Source organism: Hibiscus syriacus, unplaced genomic scaffold (assembly GCF_006381635.1).
Source record: "Hibiscus syriacus cultivar Baekdansim isolate YM2019G1 unplaced genomic scaffold, ASM638163v2 tig00000002_pilon, whole genome shotgun sequence".
NCBI lineage: Eukaryota > Viridiplantae > Streptophyta > Magnoliopsida > Malvales > Malvaceae > Hibiscus > Hibiscus syriacus.
In genome coordinates this window covers 1129278-1154873 of record NW_024061752.1, presented here as the reverse complement: position 1 = coordinate 1154873, position 25596 = coordinate 1129278, and the positions used below count along the sequence as shown (strand labels likewise).

The 25596-nt window shown below is 33.4% G+C and overlaps 1 protein-coding gene and 1 pseudogene across 2 annotated transcripts; one reads left to right on the top strand and one right to left on the bottom strand.

The window, feature by feature from the left end:
• Nucleotides 1–2000: 2000 nt before the first annotated feature.
• Nucleotides 2001–6920, top strand: LOC120207313 (annotated as a pseudogene).
• Nucleotides 6921–7252: 332 nt separating this feature from the next.
• Nucleotides 7253–9570, bottom strand: LOC120207158 (abscisic acid receptor PYL8-like). 2 transcript variants are annotated; one of them, XM_039206703.1, is made up of 3 exons: nt 9238–9570; nt 8060–8275; nt 7253–7490 (listed from the first exon to the last, which is right to left on the bottom strand). In XM_039206703.1, the coding sequence occupies exons 1-3, from the start codon at nt 9370–9372 to the stop codon at nt 7275–7277; spliced, it is 567 nt and encodes a 188-aa protein (XP_039062634.1). In that variant the 5' UTR covers nt 9373–9570; the 3' UTR covers nt 7253–7274. The 2 variants fall into 2 exon arrangements, with proteins under 2 accessions (XP_039062634.1, XP_039062693.1); XM_039206762.1 differs by having other exon boundaries at nt 9268–9569.
• Between the last annotated feature and the right edge of the window lie 16026 nt (nt 9571–25596).

Here is a 25596-nt window from a genome sequence, read left to right as displayed (position 1 = left end):
ATTTAACGTTTTATAAATTAATTTAATAGTATTCATCGTTAACGGTACTCATCTATGCTCGACGAGCGTTGTAAAATTTTTTCTATCAATTATCATTAAGTTGGAATGGTTATCCATGAGATCGAGCCGAATGTTTTATTCTTTTAAATCTTAGCATGATATTCTTTTATTCGTTATTTGATCTAAATTTAGGATAATTTTATTTATTTGATTTTTAAAGTGAAAATTTGTATTTGTATACGTACCCGATACACACACTTATATATTAGAATGGACAAAAGATTTTAGGTTAAGGGCGGGAACTTATAAAATTTGATGTGACGAAAATATATTATAAATAAAAAATATATATAAAATATATGAAAATTTAAAATTTCCAAGAGACAATCGTCTCGACCACCCCTTGATCATAATTATATATATATATATATATATATATATATATATATATATATATATATTAGGTAAATAGGACTTGATTGAGAAAACATAAATAAAAAAGTATTATAGTAATTATATTTAAATATATAAAAATTATTTTCGAGTCACATCAGATCATATATATTATATTATCTTAAAAATAAACTTGATCCAAATTTATACTTCAAAAGGTTTGACCCAATCCACACTCATTTAAAAAAAACTATATCATATAAGATTAGGTTAAGATCTGATCAAAACCCATCAGATTTACGTCAAATAACCACCCCTATCTATAACGTTATGCATAAATCAAAAGATATTAATTGAACAGAGTTAATAACCTCATTTAAAAATACATGTGTCAAGCACGAACCAAACGACCTTAGTAGTTAAGGAATTTGTTATTATCTTTTGAGGTCTCGAGTTTAAGCATCGCAAATATCAGAGGTATAAGTGTTCATTGCTAAATGGTTGAGTACTTGAACAAATATTGCATTGTTTTTACCCTATATTTGTAAAAAAAAAATACACGTGTCAAATATTTTTGTATATAACGCATACATATATTACATTAAATACTTTTAATATATATATATATATTGATAGATTTTGGATAAATACAAGGTAGTATGATATATTGATATATAAAACATATTTTTTTCACAGGAGTTCGTGAAAAAAGAAAATATGTTATCAAAATATAAATATCAAATTTAGTACTATCCTGACTATAAAAAGAAAATTAGTTTTGATAATTCTTTATTTTTAAATATTAATCAATTGAAGTATGTCCGTTTCTTCGTGCCTAATAATTAGGGGTGAACAAAATTGAATTTAATATAAAAATTAAAATTTTTAATTTGATTTTACTCAAATTGACATCAAGTAGTAATTTCATTAAATTGAATCAAAAAAATTTCAAATTCAAGTGATGTTATAAAATAGATCTCGAACAACTCGAATAATAATTTGAATAACTCGAAATTTGTAGTAATTAATGGATTAATTTTTAAGTTTGAATTGAGCCCCTCGACTCTATATGATATATGTATATCGTATATGAAAAAAATATAAAAAATATATGTGTATTGTATATAGTTACAAAAGATTGTTTAAATTGAAATCAAATAGTATCATATTATTATAAATATTTATAATTAAATTTAAACATAAATTCGAACAATACGATTTGACTCAACTCAAAAAATTCAAATTAAGTATGATTTATAAAACATGACTTGTCAATTTAAATAACTTAAAAATATAACTTAACTCGATTGAACGTTCATTGCTACTTAAAAAAGTAAAAAGAATCATTTATACCCCAATATACTAAAATCAGTCGGACGCGGAATACACTTATCGAACGCCAAAACGGTTCCTGTAAACTACAATAATCAGAGACGGATGTAAAACTTTACATTAGAGGATTTGAATTTAAAAAATTATATTAAAAATTTAGATATACAAAATTATAAAATCTCAACAAATGTAAAATTAAATAATCTATAAAAAAAAATATAAGAAAAATATATTTATAATTTTTAAGAGTGCCACCGCATCCCCAACACCCCTCGTTCCATCCCTGGGGACAACGAAATAGGGAGAAAATAAACCAATAATTCATATTTCTCTCCCGTAGTTTCTGAAACCCTAAAATATAACAATTCTTTAGAAACTCGAACGGATCATCTCTTCAATTGTTCAGGTTTTCTTCTATTCCTATAATTTCCCATCGTTTTTCCTGATTTTGTAGTTATCTATAGATTTGTCATTTATATTTCGATAGGATATTAAAGCTTTAACGATTTCCCCCCCCCCCCGGAATTTTTGTGCAATTATGCTTTAGATTTCCTTTTCGGCGAAGGTTTATTTTCATAGGGGTTGTGCTGAACAGAATGGCCTCCCTATCAAGTCAGCTGCAGTTCCGTTACACTCAGCCCCCGTCGAAGGTGTTGCATTTAAGGAACTTGCCGTGGGAGTGTACGGAGTAAGAGTTGATCGAGCTGGGGAAGCCGTTTGGTAAGGTGGTCAATACCAAGTGCAATGTTGGAGCCAATCGCAATCAAGCTTTCATCGAGTTCGTGAGTTTTAGTCTCTTGCTTCGCTTCAAATCTCATCCTATTTTCTCAGTAATGTTCGTAATTGTATTTTTATTTTTATTTTTGGTTTTTTTTTGTCTAGGCTGATTTGAACCAGGCTATTGTTATGATATCGTATTATGTTTCATCTTCAGAGCCTGCTCGTGTTAGGGGAAAACGGTCTACCTGCAATATTCTAACAGACAAGAGATTGTAAACAACAAACTACAGCGGATATTGCTGGCAATATTCTTTTGGTAACAATCGAAGGTCAAGATGCGCGGCTTGTTTCCATTGATGTTTTGCATCTGGTAAGGAATATCTTTGTTTTTTTTTTGGGTTAAGGATTTCCGGGTTTGATCTGAGTTTATGTAATTACTAGGACTGTGTGGTTTTTGTCATGCTATTTTCACAAAAAAGGCTTTTTGTTGTTTTGACATGACATGAATATGAATTGATTCGCAGGATCATGTCAAGGGAATTATCTCCAATGGCAGCTTAGTGCATCCGGAGAAAGAGTACATGTGTATTTGTCTCCTTTCTCCTTTCCTTAACACTACCTCTCTTCCCTAATCTTCTTACGTACCTCCTACTCCTACCATTTAGGGTGTTTTTTCATTTCTTCTTTCATGTGCATCCCTCTCCCTTGGACTTTTTAGATGATTTATATCACTATGTTTTTTATTGTGCTGCTACTTCTAAAAGAAGGTTTATCGTGTTTGTGCATGTGGTCTATAATATTTATTCGTGCAATAAACTATAGATGCTAGCTTTATTGGGTGCCAAAATCTTCCTAACCTTGGTTTGTATTGTCACTCAGATGAAGCCATGGCTACTTTTAGGGGAGATGCCAGCTTTTGTCACGTGAACATGATTTCTGATTATTAGGGGAGATGCTAGCTTTTGTCATGTGAACCTGATTTCTGATTAGGTAGCATATCATTCATGTAATCAGTGTGTTTTCTGTCTGCTGATGCCTGTTATTCTGCTAATGAATGAGTGGTTACATCGATACTCCTTTGAAGATTGAAAGTCTCTTCTGCACCTTCTGTGCTCAAGCAAGCATACTTATCTCTTGCTATTTTGGAATAAAACATAATTTCTAATTATTAATTTAGGCCTGAAATCTTATAGTAACAAACTAACAATTTAAGGTTCTAGTTGTTACAAACTAAATGTTTGTTTCTGAAGTTTATATAACTGTATCTGTTTTCGGAAAGTGAGTGAATCATTTCTTAGATATTATTCTACTAAAGAACATCAGCTATATTTCTTAGGGAACAATATAATCTACAAAGGATAGTATATATTAGTGCCTGCTGTTCAAATATATATACTTACTCCATGACTTCATCTTTCAGAAATGTAGGTTTCCTGGGATCTTAATCAACATGTTTTGCAATTAGGTTTCTGATTCTAGAATATGCTGCATACTGCAACTTTTTTCTTAACTTAAATCTGAATGGTCTTTAAGACTTTTGAATGCTGGAGAATTTAAATATGAAGCTGCTGTTGTGTTTTATCCTTAAAGAGTATAGTGCTTGTATTAGAGTTTTACTCAGGAGATACGTAGAACCTGATAACCTTGAATTTTTAGCAGCCTAAAGTGTAGCTTTGGGTTTTGGAAAGATTTGTGGTTTCTGCGTTTTAATGCCTTGGAAAAATGATTGATTTTACGTAGAACCTGATTTTACCTTGCATTTTTGAACTCAGGAGATACATAGAACCTGATAACCTTGGTTTTTTACGTTGTTTTTCTTTTTATATTTTTCTGCATTTTAGTACCTTTTAAAAATTATTGATTTTACATCTTCTGATTGTTGTTAACATATTTGGAAAATCTGTATTGCATCTCTGCAATTGTCAAGCTCTATAATAAGTTCTGTTTCTTCTATCTCATTGCTTAAGGCCTGATGTGTTGGACTTATTGACATTCCTTATTTTCTGGCAGATATGAGGGAATTATAGATTGCAATAACTTTTTGGAGTCTGTTTACTTGAATTTTCCCCCCATTCATCTTTCTAAAGTAGTTAATAATGTAGGTATTTTCAGCCTTTTGGATTGGTGCATAAAATTACCACCTTTGAGAAGACAGCTGAATTCCAGATCAATAATCTCCTTTCTGTATTGATTGGTTTGCTTCAGCTTCTGAAAATAATACACAATCTTTATTTTGTTCAGGCATTGGTTCAGTTTTCTGATTAAGAAACAGCAACGTCTGCAAAAAATGCCTTGGATGGACGAATCATCCCTAGGTAACTGCTAATTGTTAGACACAGTATTTAGTCCAACTATAGTAGATCAAATTGCTTCATTCATTCTCTGACACACGTATATTGATCCCTAAAACTTTTTACTGTATCTATATGTGTTGCAACGTTTCCGATTGTTTGCGTTCTTTTAGTTCTCGACAGTAGAAAACTAAAGAGCAGAATTGTAGTATCCTCCACAAGCAAAGCTTTTAATATTACAGCTTATGTGGTCTTGCATGGCTATTGGTTTTCTTGCACAATGATCTACTGACTTTTTCCTGTGTTCCAGGTATCTGCTTTCTGACAATATAGCTCCTTCTACGTTTAGGATAACATATTCTGCTCATACAGATCTGAGTGTGAAATTTCAGAGCCACAGGAGCAGGTATTCGTTATATGCATTACCATTTATTGGGCTGCTGCACTTCCCTTTGCTATTGTATGTTAATTAGGAAAATTGTTTTTCTTTTCTTTCTTTCTTTTCAGGGAATATACCAATCCCTACCTTCCTGTTGCCCCTTCGGCTATAGACAGAAGTAGCCAGGTAAGCAATATTGAATTGATTTGCTTAACAGTAGATATAATTGTAATTTTGTTCGCGTTATGTGGAGTCTTTACCGGGTACAAAGCATTAATATTAGCAGAAGGTACTTGACATAACTTTATTAAAATGTTTACATGTAATTTTTTTCTCATGCAATCGTGATTCAACTCGTTATCTGTTTTTCTCCTGAGAAATGAATAACATTGCCACTATGATGTATTGTATAGTGCTTGTCTAATACTTTGTTAATTAGATTCGTTCGTTTGATATCATTACAGTTCAATTTGGGTCTTGATGGAAAAAGGCTTGAACCTGAGAGTAATGTGTTACTTTCATCCATCGAGAACATGCAGTATGCTGTTACCTTGGATGTGGTACACATGGTATTTATTAATTACTGTAAGGAACACTTGTTGGACCGTCTAGTACCCTAATTCAATACTGATTACCTTATATTTTCTCTCTTTTCTTTTGTACCATGTTTAGGTCTTCTCTGCTTTTGGCACTGTTAAAAAAATTGCCATGTTTGATAAGAATGCTGCACTGCAGGCTCTAATTCAGTAATCTGGTAATGTTAAAACATGTTTATTTATCACGTCTTAAATGGTTACCTCTTCCATCAGGATGGTCCATTATTGAGAATCTCTCACTAGTGCCAAAAAAGTTAGTTTTAGACTGAGCTTGCGTATGCTTACAAATTCATAATTGGTGCCTAACCCATTATTCTTTTTATGTTATGGAAAAAACATATGAAAGAGGTTGGGCATTTTATTTCCGTCGTTCCTCGAATTCAAGTATTAATGGTTCCATGTTTCGGCAGATGTTCAGACAGCTATTGTTGCCAAGGATGCCTTAGAAGGGAACTGTATATATGATGGAGGGTTTTGCAAACTTCATCTCTCTTATTCACGCCACTGATCTTAGTATGAAGGTATTTGTGCTTTTAATGCAATAGTTTAGCTCGATGGCAGAATTAAAGGCCGTGCATATTCTTAGCACCTTTTCTTTAAGCATAGAGAAAGGTGTTGGGAGATTTATAATGTCATGGTCGTATCTTCAGAAGCCGACTATGTTTCGTTACATTAATAACATGGTTCATCATGCGTTTTTATGCAGTTTAATCTAATACGGTTGGTTTATCTCTGCAGCTCAACAATGATAGGAGCAGAGATTACACGATCACTAATCCTGCCGTGGTTAACCCACAGCCTTCAGGTTTGGGGCAACGGCCAATTCAAACAATGGGTCAAGCTGGTCATCAATTCAATGGGACTCAATATGCTGCTCTTGGTATGGGGCAACCTGTGATGCGTCCACAACCCTCAGCCGGATGGAGAACCTCAGCCATTCCGGCAGTGTCCCAGTCAATGCCGGTACAGATAACAAATCATAATCCTTACATTCTTCCATCTTTGATGCCTCAAATGAGCCCCGGAATGATGCAAATGCCGGGCCATATTGGCTTACCAGCACCCGCTTCAAGTATGCCCCCTTTCAGACCCAATCATATGTAAAATATCACCTCTCTATCCGGTATCAATGTATAAAAACTCATTGGGTTGCCTTTTTGTTTTTTTTGTTTCTATTTCTTTATAAATCGACTAACCATTTATTCTTCATGCCGCTTATAAATTTCGGTTTTCTTTAGCAACTTATTAAGTTCATCTCCTAAAATTTTCTCATGGAAAATCCTGGATCAACTGTGTAAGAATTAAGCCCTACCTCTTCCCATCTTTCAACAATGAGGTTCATCTACTACAAAGGAAATCCAGCACATTAAGTTCAATAAACAAAAGGAGAGACCAATGATAAAGTACAAGAAATGCAGTGTATGTGTGTAGAAGATGGAAGACCGACAATTGCCAGTCCATCCCTAAAGGCCCTACCAGATACGAAAAGCCTTTTGAAGCTTCATCCATGGCAACTATATCCACCTCATTATTTTTCTTTCATCTCCTCGATCACAACTACTTTCATAGATCAATAGGCTCGGTCCGGTCCTGCACTGCTAGCCCCTCGGAGACATCTGCCAGTGATTTGAGGTTGCACTTGATCAAAGCTTCAACAAAGTAGCATGTCTCATCCCTTGTGTTCCCTTCAGGCACATCTACCACGAAGGATTCAATGACTAATGTCCCCGGTCTTCCGTCAATGATCACCGGATGGAGGGAAATGATTGAAGAGTAGTTCTGGATAAAAATAAAAAATAAGGTCAAAAGGCATCAAACTGGGTCTGCATCTCCAATTTACAACTGTTTCACATAAAAGTTGAACTTCATGATCATGACTTGTCAACTAATTAACTTTTTGTACCAAAACATTCAGGAAACCAAAATTTAGCTGCAAATCTAACTATACTTTTCAGGATTTAAAAAAATACCCATAAATTCATCCAAAATTCGGTAACACACATACTTCACCAACCTCGGCAAATATTACAAAACCGGCAACCATCTTGTAGAACATAGCTCAATAAGCTGCAAGCAAATGCATCTAATCTACTTTGTTCTAAAGAACAAATGGACTTGAGATACAAGAGATGGGTGATTATTTTTCTGAACAATTTCTACCTAGGGGGAGATTTTGCTCCTAATGGGTATATAACCCACAACCTAGGGGAGAAGGTAAATGCCAACTGTGAGCTTTTAACCACTTGTTCTATAAGTAGTTGGCAGAGATAGGTGATATTGAATGTAAATAAGAGACTAACAAAGGTTAAACCGAGACAGAGGGGGGGGGGGCAGAAATTTTTTTCTACCTTAAGTCTGTGATCACCACCTATAATCTTGATGCAGAGGATATGCTCGTTATCATCAAGGAGTTCCAATCTTTCAGTACTCGTAGTAGCCGGGAGACCCGACTTGACATCAACTTCTCTAAGACTTCCAATCTCGAGGTTTCCCTGTGCGACGCACCTGCTCACAAAAGGTTTATACTTCTGAGGTTGGTCAAACCTCCTCACCAAAGACCAAACCTGTAAAATGAAAATAAAGACAAAGCAATACAAGTTTCAGCGAAAATTATGCATATTCGGGAAAAGGAAAAGAGATCCAACCAAGAAGATAGATTAACAAGTTGAGAAACCAAAAAACATAACAATCAAGATCTACAATTGCGGAGGATCGAATTATTTGTACATTATCTGAAAATCCACTTAGTTTTCAATATTTCCGCTTTCATTGGTGTATCCTTCCTTCAAATATAAACATTTCATGCGGTACGTGCAAAAAAAATGGAGACAGAAGAAGAAATAGAGATTTGGAACATATACTTACGTCATTCCCATTTCTAAGAAATACAATAACAAACAAGATAAGTTGCATTTAATCGATTAGATCATAACCAGATTGTTTCTATATAAAGCAATTAACTATATCATAGAAATGAATTTATTCTGGAAAAAAACTTGGGACAATTAAATCAATCAAAAACTGTTCAAACTGAAGGAAGAAAGTTTTGAGTTGCTCCCAAGCATTGAACTTAATCAAAATTATTTGTTTCGCCCACAAAAGATCAGAAAATGTATTCTCTAATTCAACATATTATGCAAATTTCAATCACCGGGACAGTAAATGTAACAACTTCAAATCAATCTTCTGTTATTATAATTATTCAATGAAAGAATAAAAAAAAATTGAATCAAAACAATCAAAGACTTCCAGAAAAGAAAACCACCACAGATCAAGATTAATCCTTCCGGAGAAAAAGAAGTCAAACATTGAAAAAAATCTCACTAAGAAAACATGAAGAATAATTACACACACAAAAAAACCCCCGATGGATCAATGAAGCTATCAAAAGAGGGAGCATCATAAAATCTCCGAAACAGATCCAAAGAAATGAAAGGAAACGAAAGAAATAGAATATTATAACTGACACGAATCTTGAGATGAATTGAAAGATATAAAACGTAAACAGAGAGAAAAAGAAAGTTGCCAGAGGAACAGGAGCTTTGATGTGCTTTACGAGAACTGAACTACACTGATTCTCTCCACTCTCATGAAGATGATGTCTCCTTATATAGTCAGCCGCCGCCGCCGCACTCCCAAATCCATTGCTATTACCATTCATTTTCACTCTTCTTATCTACCTACAAAAACTCGCTTTTCTCTCACGCAACTAACAACAAACGATAAATAAACGCTCTACCTCGTCTCCTACGAAGGAAACAAGGGTTTCGATCATCGACCGGACTGATACTCCGACGAGGATTCTATGATTTTGTTCAACGCGGTTTATCTGGAAAAAAGCTTGCGAGTAACCGCCATAAAAAAGAGGGAAGCCTACCTCATCCCCTGAAATAATAATAATAAAAATCTCTTCGATTTGACATTGGATTAACAATTTTATTACGAGAATTGCCATTGATTGGAATTTTAATCTTTACAAGGGATAAGTCACATTTTGGCCCCTCAATCTGTCACCCTCTCCCAATCTGGTCTCTGTTTTTATTCAATATTAGTCTTCAAACTTAAAATCTTTTTCAGTTTAATCCTTAAACTTAATTTTTTTGTCTTTCTAATAACGTGATATTGTTATATTATTTCATATCATCACATGAAAAATCCAATATATATATATATATATATATATATATATATATAAGTATTCAGATGTAACACATCTCAAAGTGTTGTGTCAAAATTGAAAAGTTGTGAACCAATATAAACCCAAAATGAATCAGAGATCAAGTATAGAGACAAATATTACTTATTGTTGGTCTAATTTTCACCTCAGTCCCTGTATTCTCAAGATTAATTCTTATACTTTTAAGTCGATAAATCCATTCCCTTTATTTGTCCAATTTAAAATGTGAAATCAAACTAACAATACTATTAATTGATTTGCATTAAATTTGAATATATGATATAAATCAAACTTTAATTTCAAAAACTATAAATTTCACTATTAGAATGTTACATATTAAATTGAACAGAATTCCATTAATCATAATATTTTACTTCAATTTTAAATTAAAATATAATAAATTCCTGAAATTGAAACAGAAGGACAAACATTCAAAAGTTCAAAGAGTTTAGGGACTAAAAGTCAATTAACCCATTAGCTGATATTAAAAAGCAATTTTTTCTTCTCTCTTGTAATTAATATTTTTAACTTCATATAATTATTTTAGAACATTATTGGTTATTGTTTTTATAAAATACATTATTGGTTAATTGGATCACTGGTTTTAGAAAACTGAAAAATAAAACCTTTAATATTCAATTGATTTTTTTAGGAAAATGTCGGTCCATTAATGGTCCATCCTCATTTATATTATGGTTTGCCGTGCTGCCGAAATAATTTGTAACTTGGCACGAATCAATTTAATTCAACGTTAAGAGAATCATTGTTGTTTCAAAATGTCACAGGTTCGAACACTAACGGTTGCAAGGGTGATTGAGTGTTCATTATCAAATAATTCAGAGTATTAAAAATATATATTACTTTGTAATCACCTTTAGCTTAATAAAAAAAATTATAATTTCCATTCTTAACCTTTTTATTTTTTATTTTGCTTTTCACCCTTCTAAAATTTTGTGGAGATAATGGACTTTTAAATTTTTAATAATATTTAACTAAAAGGGCCTTAATTGTTAATAAAATAAAGTAATTACTTTTTAAATGCTTTAATTTTATATATAATAATGCACTCAAGTACACTTCGGTTAAATTTAATCTGTCTTATGGGTGGATGCATTCTCTATATTTATATATTAGGATAAACTATTCGTTAGTCATTGAACTTTAGTTTAGATATTGATTTGGTCATTAAACTTGAAAATTATTTAATTTTAGCAATAAATTTTCAACACTGAATTTACGCGAAAACCTACTAAATAACAAGATGATTAAAAAAATTCAATGTTGAAAATTCAGTGTTACAATTAAAATGTTATGAAGTTTAGTGACCAAATCAATACTCAAATTAAAATCCAGTGACTAATTGGATAGTGTTCCCTATTTATTAAATGCAATATTTTCTATCTTGATTGAAAAAAAAAGAAATTAAAAATATGAAATTATTAAATAACAATACATTTTGAAGAATATCCTAAGTTAACACCGTTTAGCCATTGGCTCGGCTTTTCACTTGCTCCAAAAGCCAAAAAAAAAATTTGTATAATTTTCATCATTTTTTTGTATAATTGTAGTATATGAATATATTTTATTATAATTATTTTTTTAAATAATTTAAATTTATTATATGGATTTGATAGGTAAGTAATTTATATTGTAAGTTATGTTAAAATTTTAAAGATATAAATTAAATTATTAAAAATATAAAAAAACTATTTTTTTAGTAAATACAATCACCCCTAATACTCTCGGATCCATCTCTAGCTACAACTATCTGAAATGTGGATAGGGATCGGTATGAGTCGGGTTGGGTCGGATTTTTGATATACCTGACCCGAGCAGAGAACAATGACTTCTCCACACGAAATTCGACTTGACCCGTATAATATATACCCTCCACTTGATCCGACTTTTTGAAATAAAATCTGAACCCGATCTGACCCTAAATAATAATAAAATATTATTTTTATTCAATAAAAATAGTGATTTAATTGCAAAAAATAATATATATAGAGTTATTATTGTAATTATTCCTAAATATATAAGGTAAAAATATATTATTTTTGGTTGGGTCGGGTCAGATATTTTTCACCATAAACCCGATCTGACCCAACCCGAACATCACCTTTAAAAATCCAACATAACCCGATCCTAATTTAAAAAAAAATCCGATCCGTTCGAGTCGGATCGGGTCGAAACCCGTCGAGTTTGGTTTCATGCCCATCCCTAAACGTGATGCTATTATATTATAAAACCCTGTTGCAATCATAATTGATCTCAGTCTGTACCTATTGGTTTATGTGTGTAAAAATGAGGCAATTGCTTTTTATCACAAAATACACCATTGATATATGTGTAAAAAAATAGTTTTTGTTTAAGTACTAAATTATACATTAAAACCAAATTCAAGTATCAGAATATATATTTACCCTAAAAACCAATGATATTATCAACTATAACTGTCACTTTTAATACCATATTATTAATGAACACTTTTTAGAGGGAGAACGATTTAATATTTTCGGCCAAACAAAACCAACGGAAATAAAGACGTACACAATTAATCGTGGCGGCAAAAACCTCACACTACGCGCAGGTTGTTTAAGAACGATAGCTAGCATTATTTGGTTTAATTCTTCTTGTAGTCCTTGTACTCTTTGTTCGTTTAAAATTTAGTCATTTTACTTTATTTGATTTTATTCTGCTGGTGTGCTTGTAGTCCCTGTTTCTATCATCGATTACGGAAACGCAACCCCATTTTCACTCAATCCTTTGAAAACTCTATGTGACATTAAAATATTAAACATAATTCATATAAGAAAAAATTTTAACCCTTAATCAAAGTCTAATCGATAATTCAATGCAATGTGTGGTGACAACCGTACGATAATCACAAAGAAGAGCATCGATTCAACTCAATTATCAATGAGTAATATTAAATAAATGTGGAGTGAATTAAGTGGAGATGAGATTCATTTTGTTTTGGTCTGTCGAAATCTTCATATACATATAATGTATTGACTATCGGTGGTTGTCATGTAGGCAGCACTTTACTTTAGGATTAATGGCATCGAAGAACATTAATTAAATAATTAAGAAGATATTGCTCCATCACAATACATCTTTCTCACCACTCCAGTTCGCTACAACACTAATCCATAGCTCACCTATGATTAAATATATTGTTAGCCACTGGTGCCTGCTGAAGCCGATGTCAAAAGATTAGGCATTAAATTTTACAACGTTAGCCACTAAGCTAAGCTATACAATGGACAAAGATGAAGCTGGGGATTCTATGGCAAAGAGAACCTCCGTATGCTTTTAGATTTAAAACAACATTAACTTAATAGCTGGCATCAGCCAACCAGGGAAAAACCTTGGGGAAAAGGAACAAAATGTTGAAAAACGGTGCACATGGGTGCACATGACACCGAAAATCATTCAATTGCTTTGTCAAATAGGAGCACCGAAAGGTGTAGAAAATATATTATTTTATTTTATGGTAAAATCATATATAGTCATTGTAATTTAAGGTATTTACAAATTAGTCCTTAAGTTTCAACTATAAATACCCTAGCTCATTTAGCTTCAAAACCATCCCAAAATATATTAGTTTTCTTCCAATACTAGAGAATTTAGAGAGTTTATTGAGAGTTTTTTTCTCTTTTTTATCAAGAGATAATTATCATTGTTTTCTCCTTGGTAGATTGAGAGAGGTTGTAATTCTTATTTTCTCATAGTGAAATTCTTCTACTATTGCCCGTGATTTTTACCATATATTATTTAGGGGTTTCCCACGTAAATTTTGTGTCATCTTTATCTCTATTTTTTATTTTCTCAAATTATCAGTTGCGATTTTGCTCTATCCGATAGTCGTCTTCCGCAACAATTGGTATCAGAGCCAGGTTTGAGTATGTAATATCTGCTTATTGTCTTTGTGGTTGCCACCAAAAGGTGGATCCTCCAACATAAGAAAATAATAAGGTATTACCCATTCTTTGAGGTTCTAGAGAACTATTCACGATAGTGAAATAGTGGAAGCTATCATTAATAAAAGCTATGACAACAAAATTTGACATTGAAAGGTTCAATGGGAGAAATTTCTCATTGTGGAAATTGAAGATGAAGGCCATCCTGAGGAAAGATGGGTGTCTAGCGGCTATCAATGAAAGGCCGGTGGATTTCGCAGATGACAGCAAATGGAACGAGATGGACGGGAATGCTATGGCAAACTTTCATCTAGCATTAGCAGATGAAGTATTGTCAAGCATCGAGGAGAAGAAGACAGCTAAAAAGATATGGGATCATCTCACCAAATTGTACGAGGCCACATCGCTGCACAATAAAATTTTCCTTAAGAGGAAATTGTACACTCTCCGGATGCCATAATCTACTTCAGTGACGGAGCACTTAAATACACTTAACACTTTATTTTCTCAGCTTACATCCTTAAGTTGTAAAATAAGAGAACAATAACGTGCTGAACTTCTACTTCAAAGTCTACCGGATTCGTATGATCAACTCATCATCAACTTGACAAACAGTAATGTCACCAGTCTAATATTCGATGACATTGCAGCTGCTATTCTACAAGAAGAAAATCGGCGCAAGAACAAAGAAGACAGACAAGTAAATCTGCAACAAGCAGAAGCGTTGACAACGATGAGATGGAGATCAACAGAACGTGACCAAAGCAGCAGTCACAAACATGGTAGATCGAAGTCGATAAGCAAGAAGAATTTAAAGTGCTACAACTGTGAAAAGAAGGGTCACTTGAAGAATGATTGTTGGAGTCTCAATAAAAACTATAATCCACAAGGCAATACCGTAAACACTTCAGATGATAGAGATGATTTATGCTGTGAAGCGTCAACTACCGTGGAAGGCATAAAAAGATTTGCAGATATATGGCTCATTGATTCGGGAGCAACATATCACATGACCTCAAGAAGAGAATGGTTCCATCATTATGAACCTGTCTCAGGAGGATATGTGTATAGTTGCAATGATCATGCCTTAGAGATCGTTGGCGTTGGAACCATCAAATTGAAGATGTATGATGAAACAATTAAATTTGTTCGAGATGTGCGACACGTGAAAGGCTTGAAGAAAAATTTATTATCCTATGGATTGTTGGATAATAATACAAGCAAGATTGAAACACGGGAAGGAATAATGAAGGTGTTCCATGGAGCGCTTGTGGTGCTGAAAGGCAAAAAAATAACTGCAAACTTATACATGCTGAAGGGAGAGACTTTGCTAGTAGCATAAGCTTCTGTTGCCTCATGTAGTTCAGATTCTGCAATGCTATGACATCAGAAACTTGGATACATGTCAGAACAAGGAATGAAAGTCCTTGTGGAGCAAAAGCTACTTCTAGGCTTAACAAAGGTATCACTTACTTTGTATGAGCATTGCATAACAAGTAAGCAGCACCGGTTGAAAATTAACACATTAACTTCTAGAGGTAAAAGTTTTCTAGAACTGGTTCACTCTGACGCATGGCAAGCACCAGTTATATCCCTAGGCGGAGCAAAATATTTTGTCTCATTTATTGATGACTACTCCAGGAGATGTTGGGTGTACCCTATTAAGAAGTCAGATATGTTTCAACTTTCAAAAACTTCAAAGCGCGAGTGGAACTTGATTCTGGAAATAAGATCAAGTGTTTCAGAACAGATAATAGAGGAGAATATACAAGTGAAGAATTTGATGACTTTTGCTGGAAAGAAGGCATCAAAAGACAGTTCACAATGGCAAACACTCCTCAACAAAATGGAGTGGCAGAGCGGATGAACAGAACCTTGTTAGAAAGAACAAGAGCAATGTTGAGGGATGCAGGCCTAGAAAAATCATTCTGGGCAGAAGCAGTCAATACCGCCTGTTATTTGGTAAATCGAGCTCCATCAACTGCAATAGAGCGAAGACACCAATGGAGATGTGGACTGGTAAACCATCTGATTATTCAAACCTCCATGTATTTGGAAGTGTTGTGTACGTGATGTAAAACTCCCAAGAAATTTCAAAGTTGGATCCAAAATCCAGGAAATGTAAATTCTTGGGGTATGCTGATGGTGTAAAGGGGTATCGCTTGTGGGATCCCACTGCCCGCAAAGTGATCATCAGCAGGGATATTATCTTTGTAGAGGATAAACTACAAAGAAAAGAAGACGATGATAGTACTGGAACGTCAGAGACTACACAGATACATGTAGAAAAGGAGGTTGAACAAGGAGATTCTTCTGAAGCAGAACCAGCACATGATGAACAAGAACCAGAGAGTTCTGAAGCTCCAATAACTCATCAATTAGATCGTGTGAGAAGACATCCCAATTGACACTCAGATTATGTTATAGAAGATAATATTGTATACTGTCTTTTAACAGAGGACGGTGAGCCATCAACATACCAGGAGGCAATAAACAACTCAGATGCTTCACTGTGGATGATGGCGATGCAAGAAGAAATCGAAGCCCTTCATAAAAATAATACATGGGACCTTGTGCCATTACCATAAGGAAGGAAGGCAATTGGTAACAAATGAGTCTTCAAAATCAAGCGAAATGGTGACGATCAAGTTGAGAGGTATCGTGTAAGACTGGTGGTCAAAGGATATGCTCAAAAAGAAGGTATTGATTTCAATGAAATATTTTCTCTTGTGGTTCGACTAACAACAGTTCGAGTAGTCTTGGCAATGTGTGCTACATTGAACTTACAACTAGAGCAGCTAGATGTTAAAACATATTTTCTTCATGGAAATCTTGAAGAATAGATCTACATGCTCCAGCCTGAAGGTTTTGAAGAAAAAGAAAAGAAGAACTTGGTTTGCAGGTTAAACAAATCTCTGTACGGTCTAAAGCAGGCACCGAGGTGTTGATATAAGAGATTTGATTCCTTCATTATGTGCCTTGGATACAACAGACTTAATACAGACCCTTGTGCTTATTTCAAGAGGTCTGGTGATAATGATTTTGTTATATTGCTGTTGTATGTGGATGACATTTGGTTGCAGGACCCAACAAAGATCATATTGAAGAATTGAAGGCACAACTGATTAGGGAATTTGAAATGAAGGACTTGGGATCAGCAAACAAGATTCTAGGGATGCAAATTCACCGAGACAGAAGTAATAGGAAGATTTGGCTTTCACAGAAGAATTACTTGAATAAGATCTTGTCACGATTCAACATGCAAGATTGTAAGCCAATTTCTACCCCTCTTCCTATTAACTTCAAATTATCCTCCAGTATGAGTGGTTAGTCGGTACATGGCGAATCTAGGCAAAGAGCATTGGAATACAGTGAAGAGGATCCTGAGATATATCAAAGGGACCTCAAATATTGCATTATGTTACGGAGGATCAAATTTACTAATAAATGGGTATGTAGATTCTGACTATGCAGGGGATTTGGATAAAAGCAAATCTACTACAGGATATGTGTTCAAAGTTGCTGGTGGAGCTGTAAGCTGGGTTTCAAAATTGCAGTCAATTGTGGCTACATCCACAACAGAGGCAGAATATGTAGCAGCTACACAAGCCAGTAAAGAAGCAATTTGGTTAAAGATGCTATTGGAGGAGCTTGGGCACAATCAAGAGTATGTCTCTCTATTTTGTGACAGTCAAAGTGCCTTGCATTTAGTAAGGAATCCAACATTTCATTCAAGGACAAAGCACATACGAGTTCAGTACCATTTCATTCGTGAAAAGGTGGAAGAAGGGACGGTAGATATGCGAAAGATCCATACCAAAGACAACAGTAGATTTCATAACGAAGGCGATCAATGCCGATAAATTTACTTGGTGTCGATCCTCTTGTGGCCTGACGGAAATATAAGCAACATGAAGGTACAAGGTAGAAAGAATGGTGTGAAGATATGATTATTCCAATCAAATCTTCAAGTGAGAGATTGTTGAAAAACAGTGCACATGGCACCGAAAATCATTCAATTGCTTTGTCAAATGGGGGCACCGAAAGGTGTAGAAAATATATTATTTTATTTTATGGTAAAATCATATCTAGTCATTGTAATTTAGGGTATTTATAAATTAGTCTTTAAGTTTCAACTATAAATACCCTAGCTCATTTAGCTTCAAAACCATCCCAAATCATTCTAGCTTTCTTCCAATACTAGAGAATTTAGAGAGTTTCTTTAGAGTTGTTTTCTCTTTTTTATCAAGAGAGAATTATCATTGTTTTCTCCTTGGTAGATCGAGAGAGGTTGTAATTCCTATTTTCTCATAGTGAAATTCTTCTACCGTTGCCCATGGTTTTTACCTTATATTATTTAGGGGTTTCCCACGTAAATTTTGTGTCCTCTTTATCTCTATTTTTTATTTTCTCAAATTATCAGTTGCGATTTTGCTCTATCCGATAATCGTCTTCCGCAACACAAAACAGGAAGAATAACACTGGAAAAGTTTTCATATATATAACTGAAAGATTCCCAGTTATAAGAGTATAAGACAATGTTAGCTGTTCATCTTTAAGAAATCATAAATAGATATTGTGACGGTTCTTATCACAACGGAGGTAAAAAAAGAAGGGAGAAAAATCATATGGGAATATATGAAAATGGTCATGGATTAGGTCGAATCGAATTTTTAGATCATTCAAATCTATTAGAGTATAATGTTCTTTCACAGGTCATCTAATCTCACACAACTCGAAATCCTACCAATTTTGCACATTCTTATTAAAATATGTATATGATTTTGTCCTGCCAACCGAGGAGTCTTCATTTAACCAAAAAAGAAGAGTTGGATTAGGACTCAAATACTAGTCTAAAATAGGGTTTTTTTAGTACTATAAATAAGCCTTGTAATTACCACACCAGGGGACACGATTATCATACGGGATTACACACACACAAAAATACCCAAAGCAAATATGCAATAAGCCCCAAAGATTCGCTTGTGATTTTCAACAGAGAAATAAAAGAGGTATTTTTACCTATATTGCTTCGATTCTCGCTTGCATGTGGCTTGTTTCACTTCTTCTTTTCCGTTTTTACTTTGAAAGGGCCGATGAACACAAGGGAACCGAGATCTTTTCTCTTAGATCTACGCTTCCCCGAGGCTTATTTTGAAAAATTGATTTGATTTTCGGTTAAAGGAGTGGAAGAGCTTTTTAAAAATCTATATTAGTCCCTTTATTTATTATATGGATATTTTATTCATTTATTTTTATTATTCATGTTATTATTATACATATATATATATATATATTAAATTATTTTCATTTGATTTTTTACTATATTTTATTATTATATATATATATATATATATTTCTTTAATATTTTACTTATAAGTCTATTATTACTATATATTGTAATTATCTTTATCTAGTTATATATTTTTTATACTTTTAATAGTTTATTTATATACCTATTATTAATATATATATTCTTAATTATTTTTATTTGATTATTTCTTTATTTACGTAAATATCTTATAACTTTATGTATATATATATTATTTTTATTATTTTTGTTTTTTTATTCATTATTATATTATTATTTTTTAAAATCTTATGTCTTTATCATTATTATTATTAAACATTATATTATATACTACTAACTTAGAGGGCTCATTTTTTGTTTTATTTCTGACTAAAGTCTCTTTCACTTTCCTCTTTTTGTCTTATTTCTGGCTAAAGCCCCTCACTTTCGGTGAAGTGAGAGGGTAGCTTTTCTATTTTTAAATATTTGTTGTATATATATATAGCTTATTTATTTTATTAATACTTTGATGTATGTATATATATATATATATATATATATATATTTCCTTTTTCAAATATTACTATATATAATTATTACTTTACTATTTATTTCTTTATCTTATTTATTTATTTATTTATTTTATTTTATTTTTCCCTTTTATTTTATTCTCTTTATCTTATTTGTTTTCTTTACCTTCTTTATCTAACATATTTCTCGATTTTTTAAGGATATTTTCAAATCAATCTAAGGTAAGTAATCAGGATCAAATTTTACTTTTTTATTTAAAATTACAATTTTCTTAATTTAAGATAACTGAAAATTATGTGGTACCGAAAGGGCGGTTGAAGGGTGCTAATCCTTTATTGACCGTAACCGACTCCCGAACTCGACACGTTTCTGCTACAACGCAGATCAGGTAAAATGGTGTTCGACCCACCTAAATTCGTTTTAAAGTGGTCGGTGACGACTCCAATCCACATTTTCCTAAGTCGAAGCCCAATTCTGGGGCCCAACCGAAAGACGGTTGTGACAGCTTGGCGACTCCGCTGGGGACAGGTAAGCAAGTCAGACTAAGGTAATTTCCAGTTATCTTTTTAATGAAAATGGTAAGTTTAAATTTTAAGGTAACATTTCGATACTTATTGCTTACTTTTGATTATATTTTTCTGAGTAAATAGTTGACTGACTGTTTTCTAATGATTTCAGCTTCCCGAACTTTTTTCATCTAAAGGCTCTATACCCGAGCTCTGAACCCGTTTTAAGTGGGGGTGAAAGCGACGCATTCGTGTGAATTTATTCACCGCATATGCCTAGCAAGTAGCCTTCGGGATTCATATACCTTATGTCTTCGTGTGAATTTATTCTCCGCATAGACATAAGAGAATGTGTCCTCTCGAGTTTAACTTAGTCCACACAAGCCTGTGATGGGTTTAGGACTAAGGGTCTGGTAAGCCCAAGGGGGCACCAGAAAGGAGAACTCGGGTACCATTTTTTAGAACCTAAACCGGGAGAATTTGAAGAAATAGAGCCTATCCCAAAACCTAGGACATTTCTTTCCTAACCATGTTTTTTTTCTCTTATGTTTTTTTCTTGCCATTTTTTTTATTTTACTAACTGTTTGCCTTTGTGTTTGTTTTTAAAACATTTGCATCATAACAAGAGGCCATTGATCCCTAAAAAGGTGTTTGTTACACAAAATAATCTGAATTAATGGATAAAGGTGTTGTAATACAAGAGATTAAAAACCCCGAGGTACGAATATGGTCCGAGAAGACTCAGAAGGAAAATGGAGATAATCTTCAAGGAAGCTATGTGTTAGAGCTGGTTAGCTACGCCTCTATCAGCCTAAAGCAGAACAACGTGCAAGAGCTTCGGGATATCTGGGGCAGTTGGAAGAATGATCAGAAACAGAAGTTCAGCCAACGGTACGGTGACATTGCATTGTTGCTTCAAATCAAGACTGATGAGCACTTGATCAGAGCCTTGGTTCAGTTCTGAAACCCGGGATACAGTTGCTTCACTTTTAATCAGGAGGACATGATGCCCACCATTGAAGAGTACACTGCACTGTTGCACTGTGAAAATATCAGACTGGAGCGAGCTTATATTAAACACATCAAAAGTCAACATTTCAAGAGTGCACTAGCCAAGGTTGCTGGGGTTGACGAAAGATGGGTAACAGACCGAGCTCGATGTAAAGGCAGTGGGGAAGGAATTTCCTGGCTTCATATCAAGCAACTGATGAAGGACCATCCCGATGAGTGGAAGGAAATAGACCTGTTTGCACTGGGTCTGTATGGCCTGATTATATTCCCGAAGACTTTGGGGTACATTGAAGCAGCTGTAGTGGAACTGTTTGAGCAACTTTCGAAACGATTCAACCTAACACCGACCATCATAGCTGAGACCTTTCGGTCTCTCAACCATTGCCGAAGAGCTGGCGGAGGTAGATTCATTGGGTGTGTTCAGCTCCTTCAAGTCTGGATTCGCAACCACTTCTGGAAGACTAATGGGGTTGCCTACCGCCGATTTAACACTACGTATTCACCTTTGAGAGAGTTCATCACCATGAAATGGCATGAAGGCGCTTCAAAAGAGAAGTGGATGAAAGTCTTCACTCATCTCCAAGATCAGGATATTACCAGGAGAGCCCCCTGGTTGTTCCTCAGTGACGTTCTTTTTCGATGTGGGGACTCTGACACTATGACTGTAACACCCCTAACCCGTATCCGACCCGGATACGAGTCCGAAGTGTCACATTGACTTTTCAAACTTTGACTCTTATAGAAAATCCCGAGAATTTTTAAAACTTTCATTAAAACTAAATACATTAAATTACATAAGACCATAGAATACAAAATCGATCATAGTATTTGTAATTAACACTTATTACATGCCAACATTCTATACATAACCAAGTACATACTTTGTCAATTACTTCTAATATGATCTTCTAGTAATGATACTATCTTTATCACTTCTATTCTTGCTCTTCTCGTTTCTTGGTACCTACGTGTAAATCACTTACACGCTAAGTCATAGACTTAGTGAGGCATATAAAACATATAATATTTCATATAACATAAATCATACATAAACATATACCATCATTATCATTAAGAAACACACATAACATCATATGGTTCATGTAACACATTTCAAACCACTTACCTTTGATAACCATTTATAAACCCATCGTATACATATCACATTCAATATGTTTGTTTAATCTCTTTATTAGCCCATGTACACTATTGAGAACTTAAGGTATGTGAGTACATTGAGGTTGTGCACTAATGCTGTCACCACAGCTCGTATCAATTCCCTCATGGGGCACCGAACCTTAGTTCAATATTCGTCCCGAAGGACCAGTCCATATATTCCGAAGAACCTAGGTAAACAGTCCATATGTCTCGAAGAACATAGGTAAACAGTCCATATGTCCCGAAGAACATAGATAAACAGTCCATATGTCCAGAAGAACATAGGTAAACAGTCCATATGTCCCAAAGAACATAGGTAAACCCTCGACCCTTGGCATGCCAACTATACCACTAGCTCTCTTATCACATAACATGGGCATTAACATTCATAACAGTTCAATTTACTTATTCATATCCTTTCTCTTATGTACATATATCTTTTCTTTTCAGTCACGTACCAAATGTACGTGTAATCATTGATCTTATAATCACATGTTCATTCTCTTCGGTCACATACCATATGTATGTGTAAACATATATCTAATATCATATAACACGCATCACAAGTGCATGTATTCACATAAATAATTTCTTATAGCTTTATTCATATCACATATTCATATAAGCTCATATCTTATTTCACATATACTTTCCATATAACTTATATATCTCATAATCACACAAATCATAACATTGATCACCAATCAAATAACATTTTTGGAGTTACTTCTTACCATAGTAACTCCATCACTGGCTCATCGCAAGCCAAATGTTTATTCAATAATATAAGTACAAATAAAATTGCACTCACCTTAGCTTTGCTTTGATTCGATTATAATCCTTCAATTGATCCGGAACGGGATCACGTTCTATATCTACATCATCATACATAGATCTATATTAGTATTATAACTAATATACTCTAATGGTTCACTCTTTAGACTAAGAGAAAAGGCAATCTCATCTTTTAATGAAGGTATGCATCGATGCACTACTGATGCATTGGTTCATAAAATGCATTCGATGTTGTATTATTACTGGGATGCATCGATGCATGCCTTATGCATCGATGCACTAATTGCATTCGATGTTTCTATTTTAAAAGAGTGCATCGATGCACTTCCTGTGCATCGATACACCTTCAAACGATTTCTGGGTTTTAACCTTGATGCATCGATGCACTATGAATGTGCATCGATGCACTCTGCCCAGAACCTCTTTTTGAACCCAAAAATCATCCACTCTTCACTCAAATGCTTCATATTTCATCCCCTTCCATATTCCTAACTTTCATATACTTGTTTAAACTCATTTATAATAAATTATCTCGTCTTTAACCTTAATATCCTCTCCTCTTTATTAACTTCAAGAATCATACCATATTTTTAACATGTTTTAAATCTAATTCTAACACTCCATATTCCTTAATTAGATTGATGACAAGTCAAATTCCTTCTCAAAATTCACTTACTAACTCTTTTCCAGAATTTCCTTAAGAAACTCATTTTCTTTAATCTTTCATAACTTCTTTATCTTTTGATTTTAGGACAACTTAAGCTTTCCATAAGCTTAAGCATTACCTAATGATCAAAACCCACTCTTAAAATTAACAAATAATCAGCTAACAAGGAATCTTACCTTTGCAAGCTTGACTCTTCTTTCTCTCGTACATGAAGAAGAAGAAGAAGATGATGAAGATAATATCTCTTCATCCTTATCCCCTCTAACATATATATCCTTATCATATCTATTTTTAATTCATTTATTAGTCAAATGACCATTTTGCCCTCTACTTCATTTGATAATTACTAACAACTTTTAGGATTTATTTCCAGATAAATCATTGAACTAATCCATTCTTCTACTTTAATCACCAAATTTCTAAAACTTTACCATTTAGTCACTAACCCATAGTTTGGGATGTTACAACTCTCCCCTCCTTAAAAGAAAATTCGTCCTCGAATTTTCACTGCACATCTCAATAAGAACATATATTCTAATGTTCTTATGTTGCTTCCCTGACTTATTCTTTCTTGTCATCATCAGAAACTTACTTTTCAATCCTTGAGTTTTCCAACTATCTTTTTCGTTTATACATTCATCTTCTGTTGCTTATCATATAAACAATAACCAGTAATACCAATCCATTGTTGTCTTTTCTCTCATTCGATTATGCATTTTTCCTTTGACTTTTCTAAAATTCATATAATGTTACTTATCCTGTAGACAGTAACATCAATTCTTATCACTCAAAATAAAAAATCAATCAATTGATTTCTTTCCTCATTTTCTAATTAATTCACCACAATTCAAACTTTTACTCATTTTTTTCATCCTTGCTTGTATTACGATACACATAATCTCTTCATATAACCTTACATACTTTTCTTACTTCTAATCAAACTTATAATCTGCACTTCCTTATAACCCTTTATCATATTTAATCCTTTAAACACCATCTTTTCATTTATTTATCCATTTATCCTTTCATTATCAAAATTTTCTTATATACAAATCATATCTTTATCACCTCTTTATAACGTTAATAACCAACTTCACTTATACATAACCTCATTCTTTACTATCTCTTATAATTGTATTTTCCTTCATCAGCTTCTAATCTTTTAACTTAATATACTCCAACTTCATAACTCTGTTAATCAACATCGATTCTTCTAATCTAAAGCGAAAACCTTTATCTAACCATTCATATACATTCTTTGCAATTAGAATTATTTCAACAATTACCAAATCTCAATACTCATCTCACCCCTTTATAATACTTTTTCCGCTTCAATTTTCATAACTCTAATAGAACTTTTAATCTAATTCACAAAGGTTTTCTTTAACCTTGGTTTATTATCAATTAAATCATTGTTTAATCTTTCAGTACCAAACCATACTAATTGAGTCTGTCTGACTCTCATCAGATTTGATTCTCTGGCAGAGAATACAACTAATTCATACCTTATCTGAAGTTAAAAACCATAATCTCTACCTCTCTTTGATGGTACAAAACTCTATGAAGCACCAATTCTCTTAATCATATGAGATTTTTATTCTCCAAACTTTTCATTCTGAGCTCTTTCTCTTTAAAGCTTTAACACAATTAACCATTTCTTGAAATGATAACAAATTCAAAACCAGTAACACTCTTTTAATTTAAGGCGCAAGTCCTAAACAACAAATCACATGTATCATTTTCAGTTGGAATTAACTCAGCAGCAATTTTGCTTAGCTTATTAAACTTATAATCATACTCATACAAGGTGTAATTCCCTTGTTTCAA

Bases quoted from the DNA above. Each gene is read 5' to 3' on its own strand.
- LOC120207158 (XM_039206703.1), bottom strand. From the start codon at position 9,372: ATGAATGGTAATAGCAATGGATTTGGGAGTGCGGCGGCGGCGGCTGAC. The intron at 8,276-9,237 runs GCAACTTTCTTT...TTCATTTTACAG, and splicing joins TCAAAGCTCCTGTTCCTCTG to GTTTGGTCTTTGGTGAGGAG. The intron at 7,491-8,059 runs GTAGAAAAAAAT...ATTTTTATCCAG, and splicing joins GTGGTGATCACAGACTTAAG to AACTACTCTTCAATCATTTC.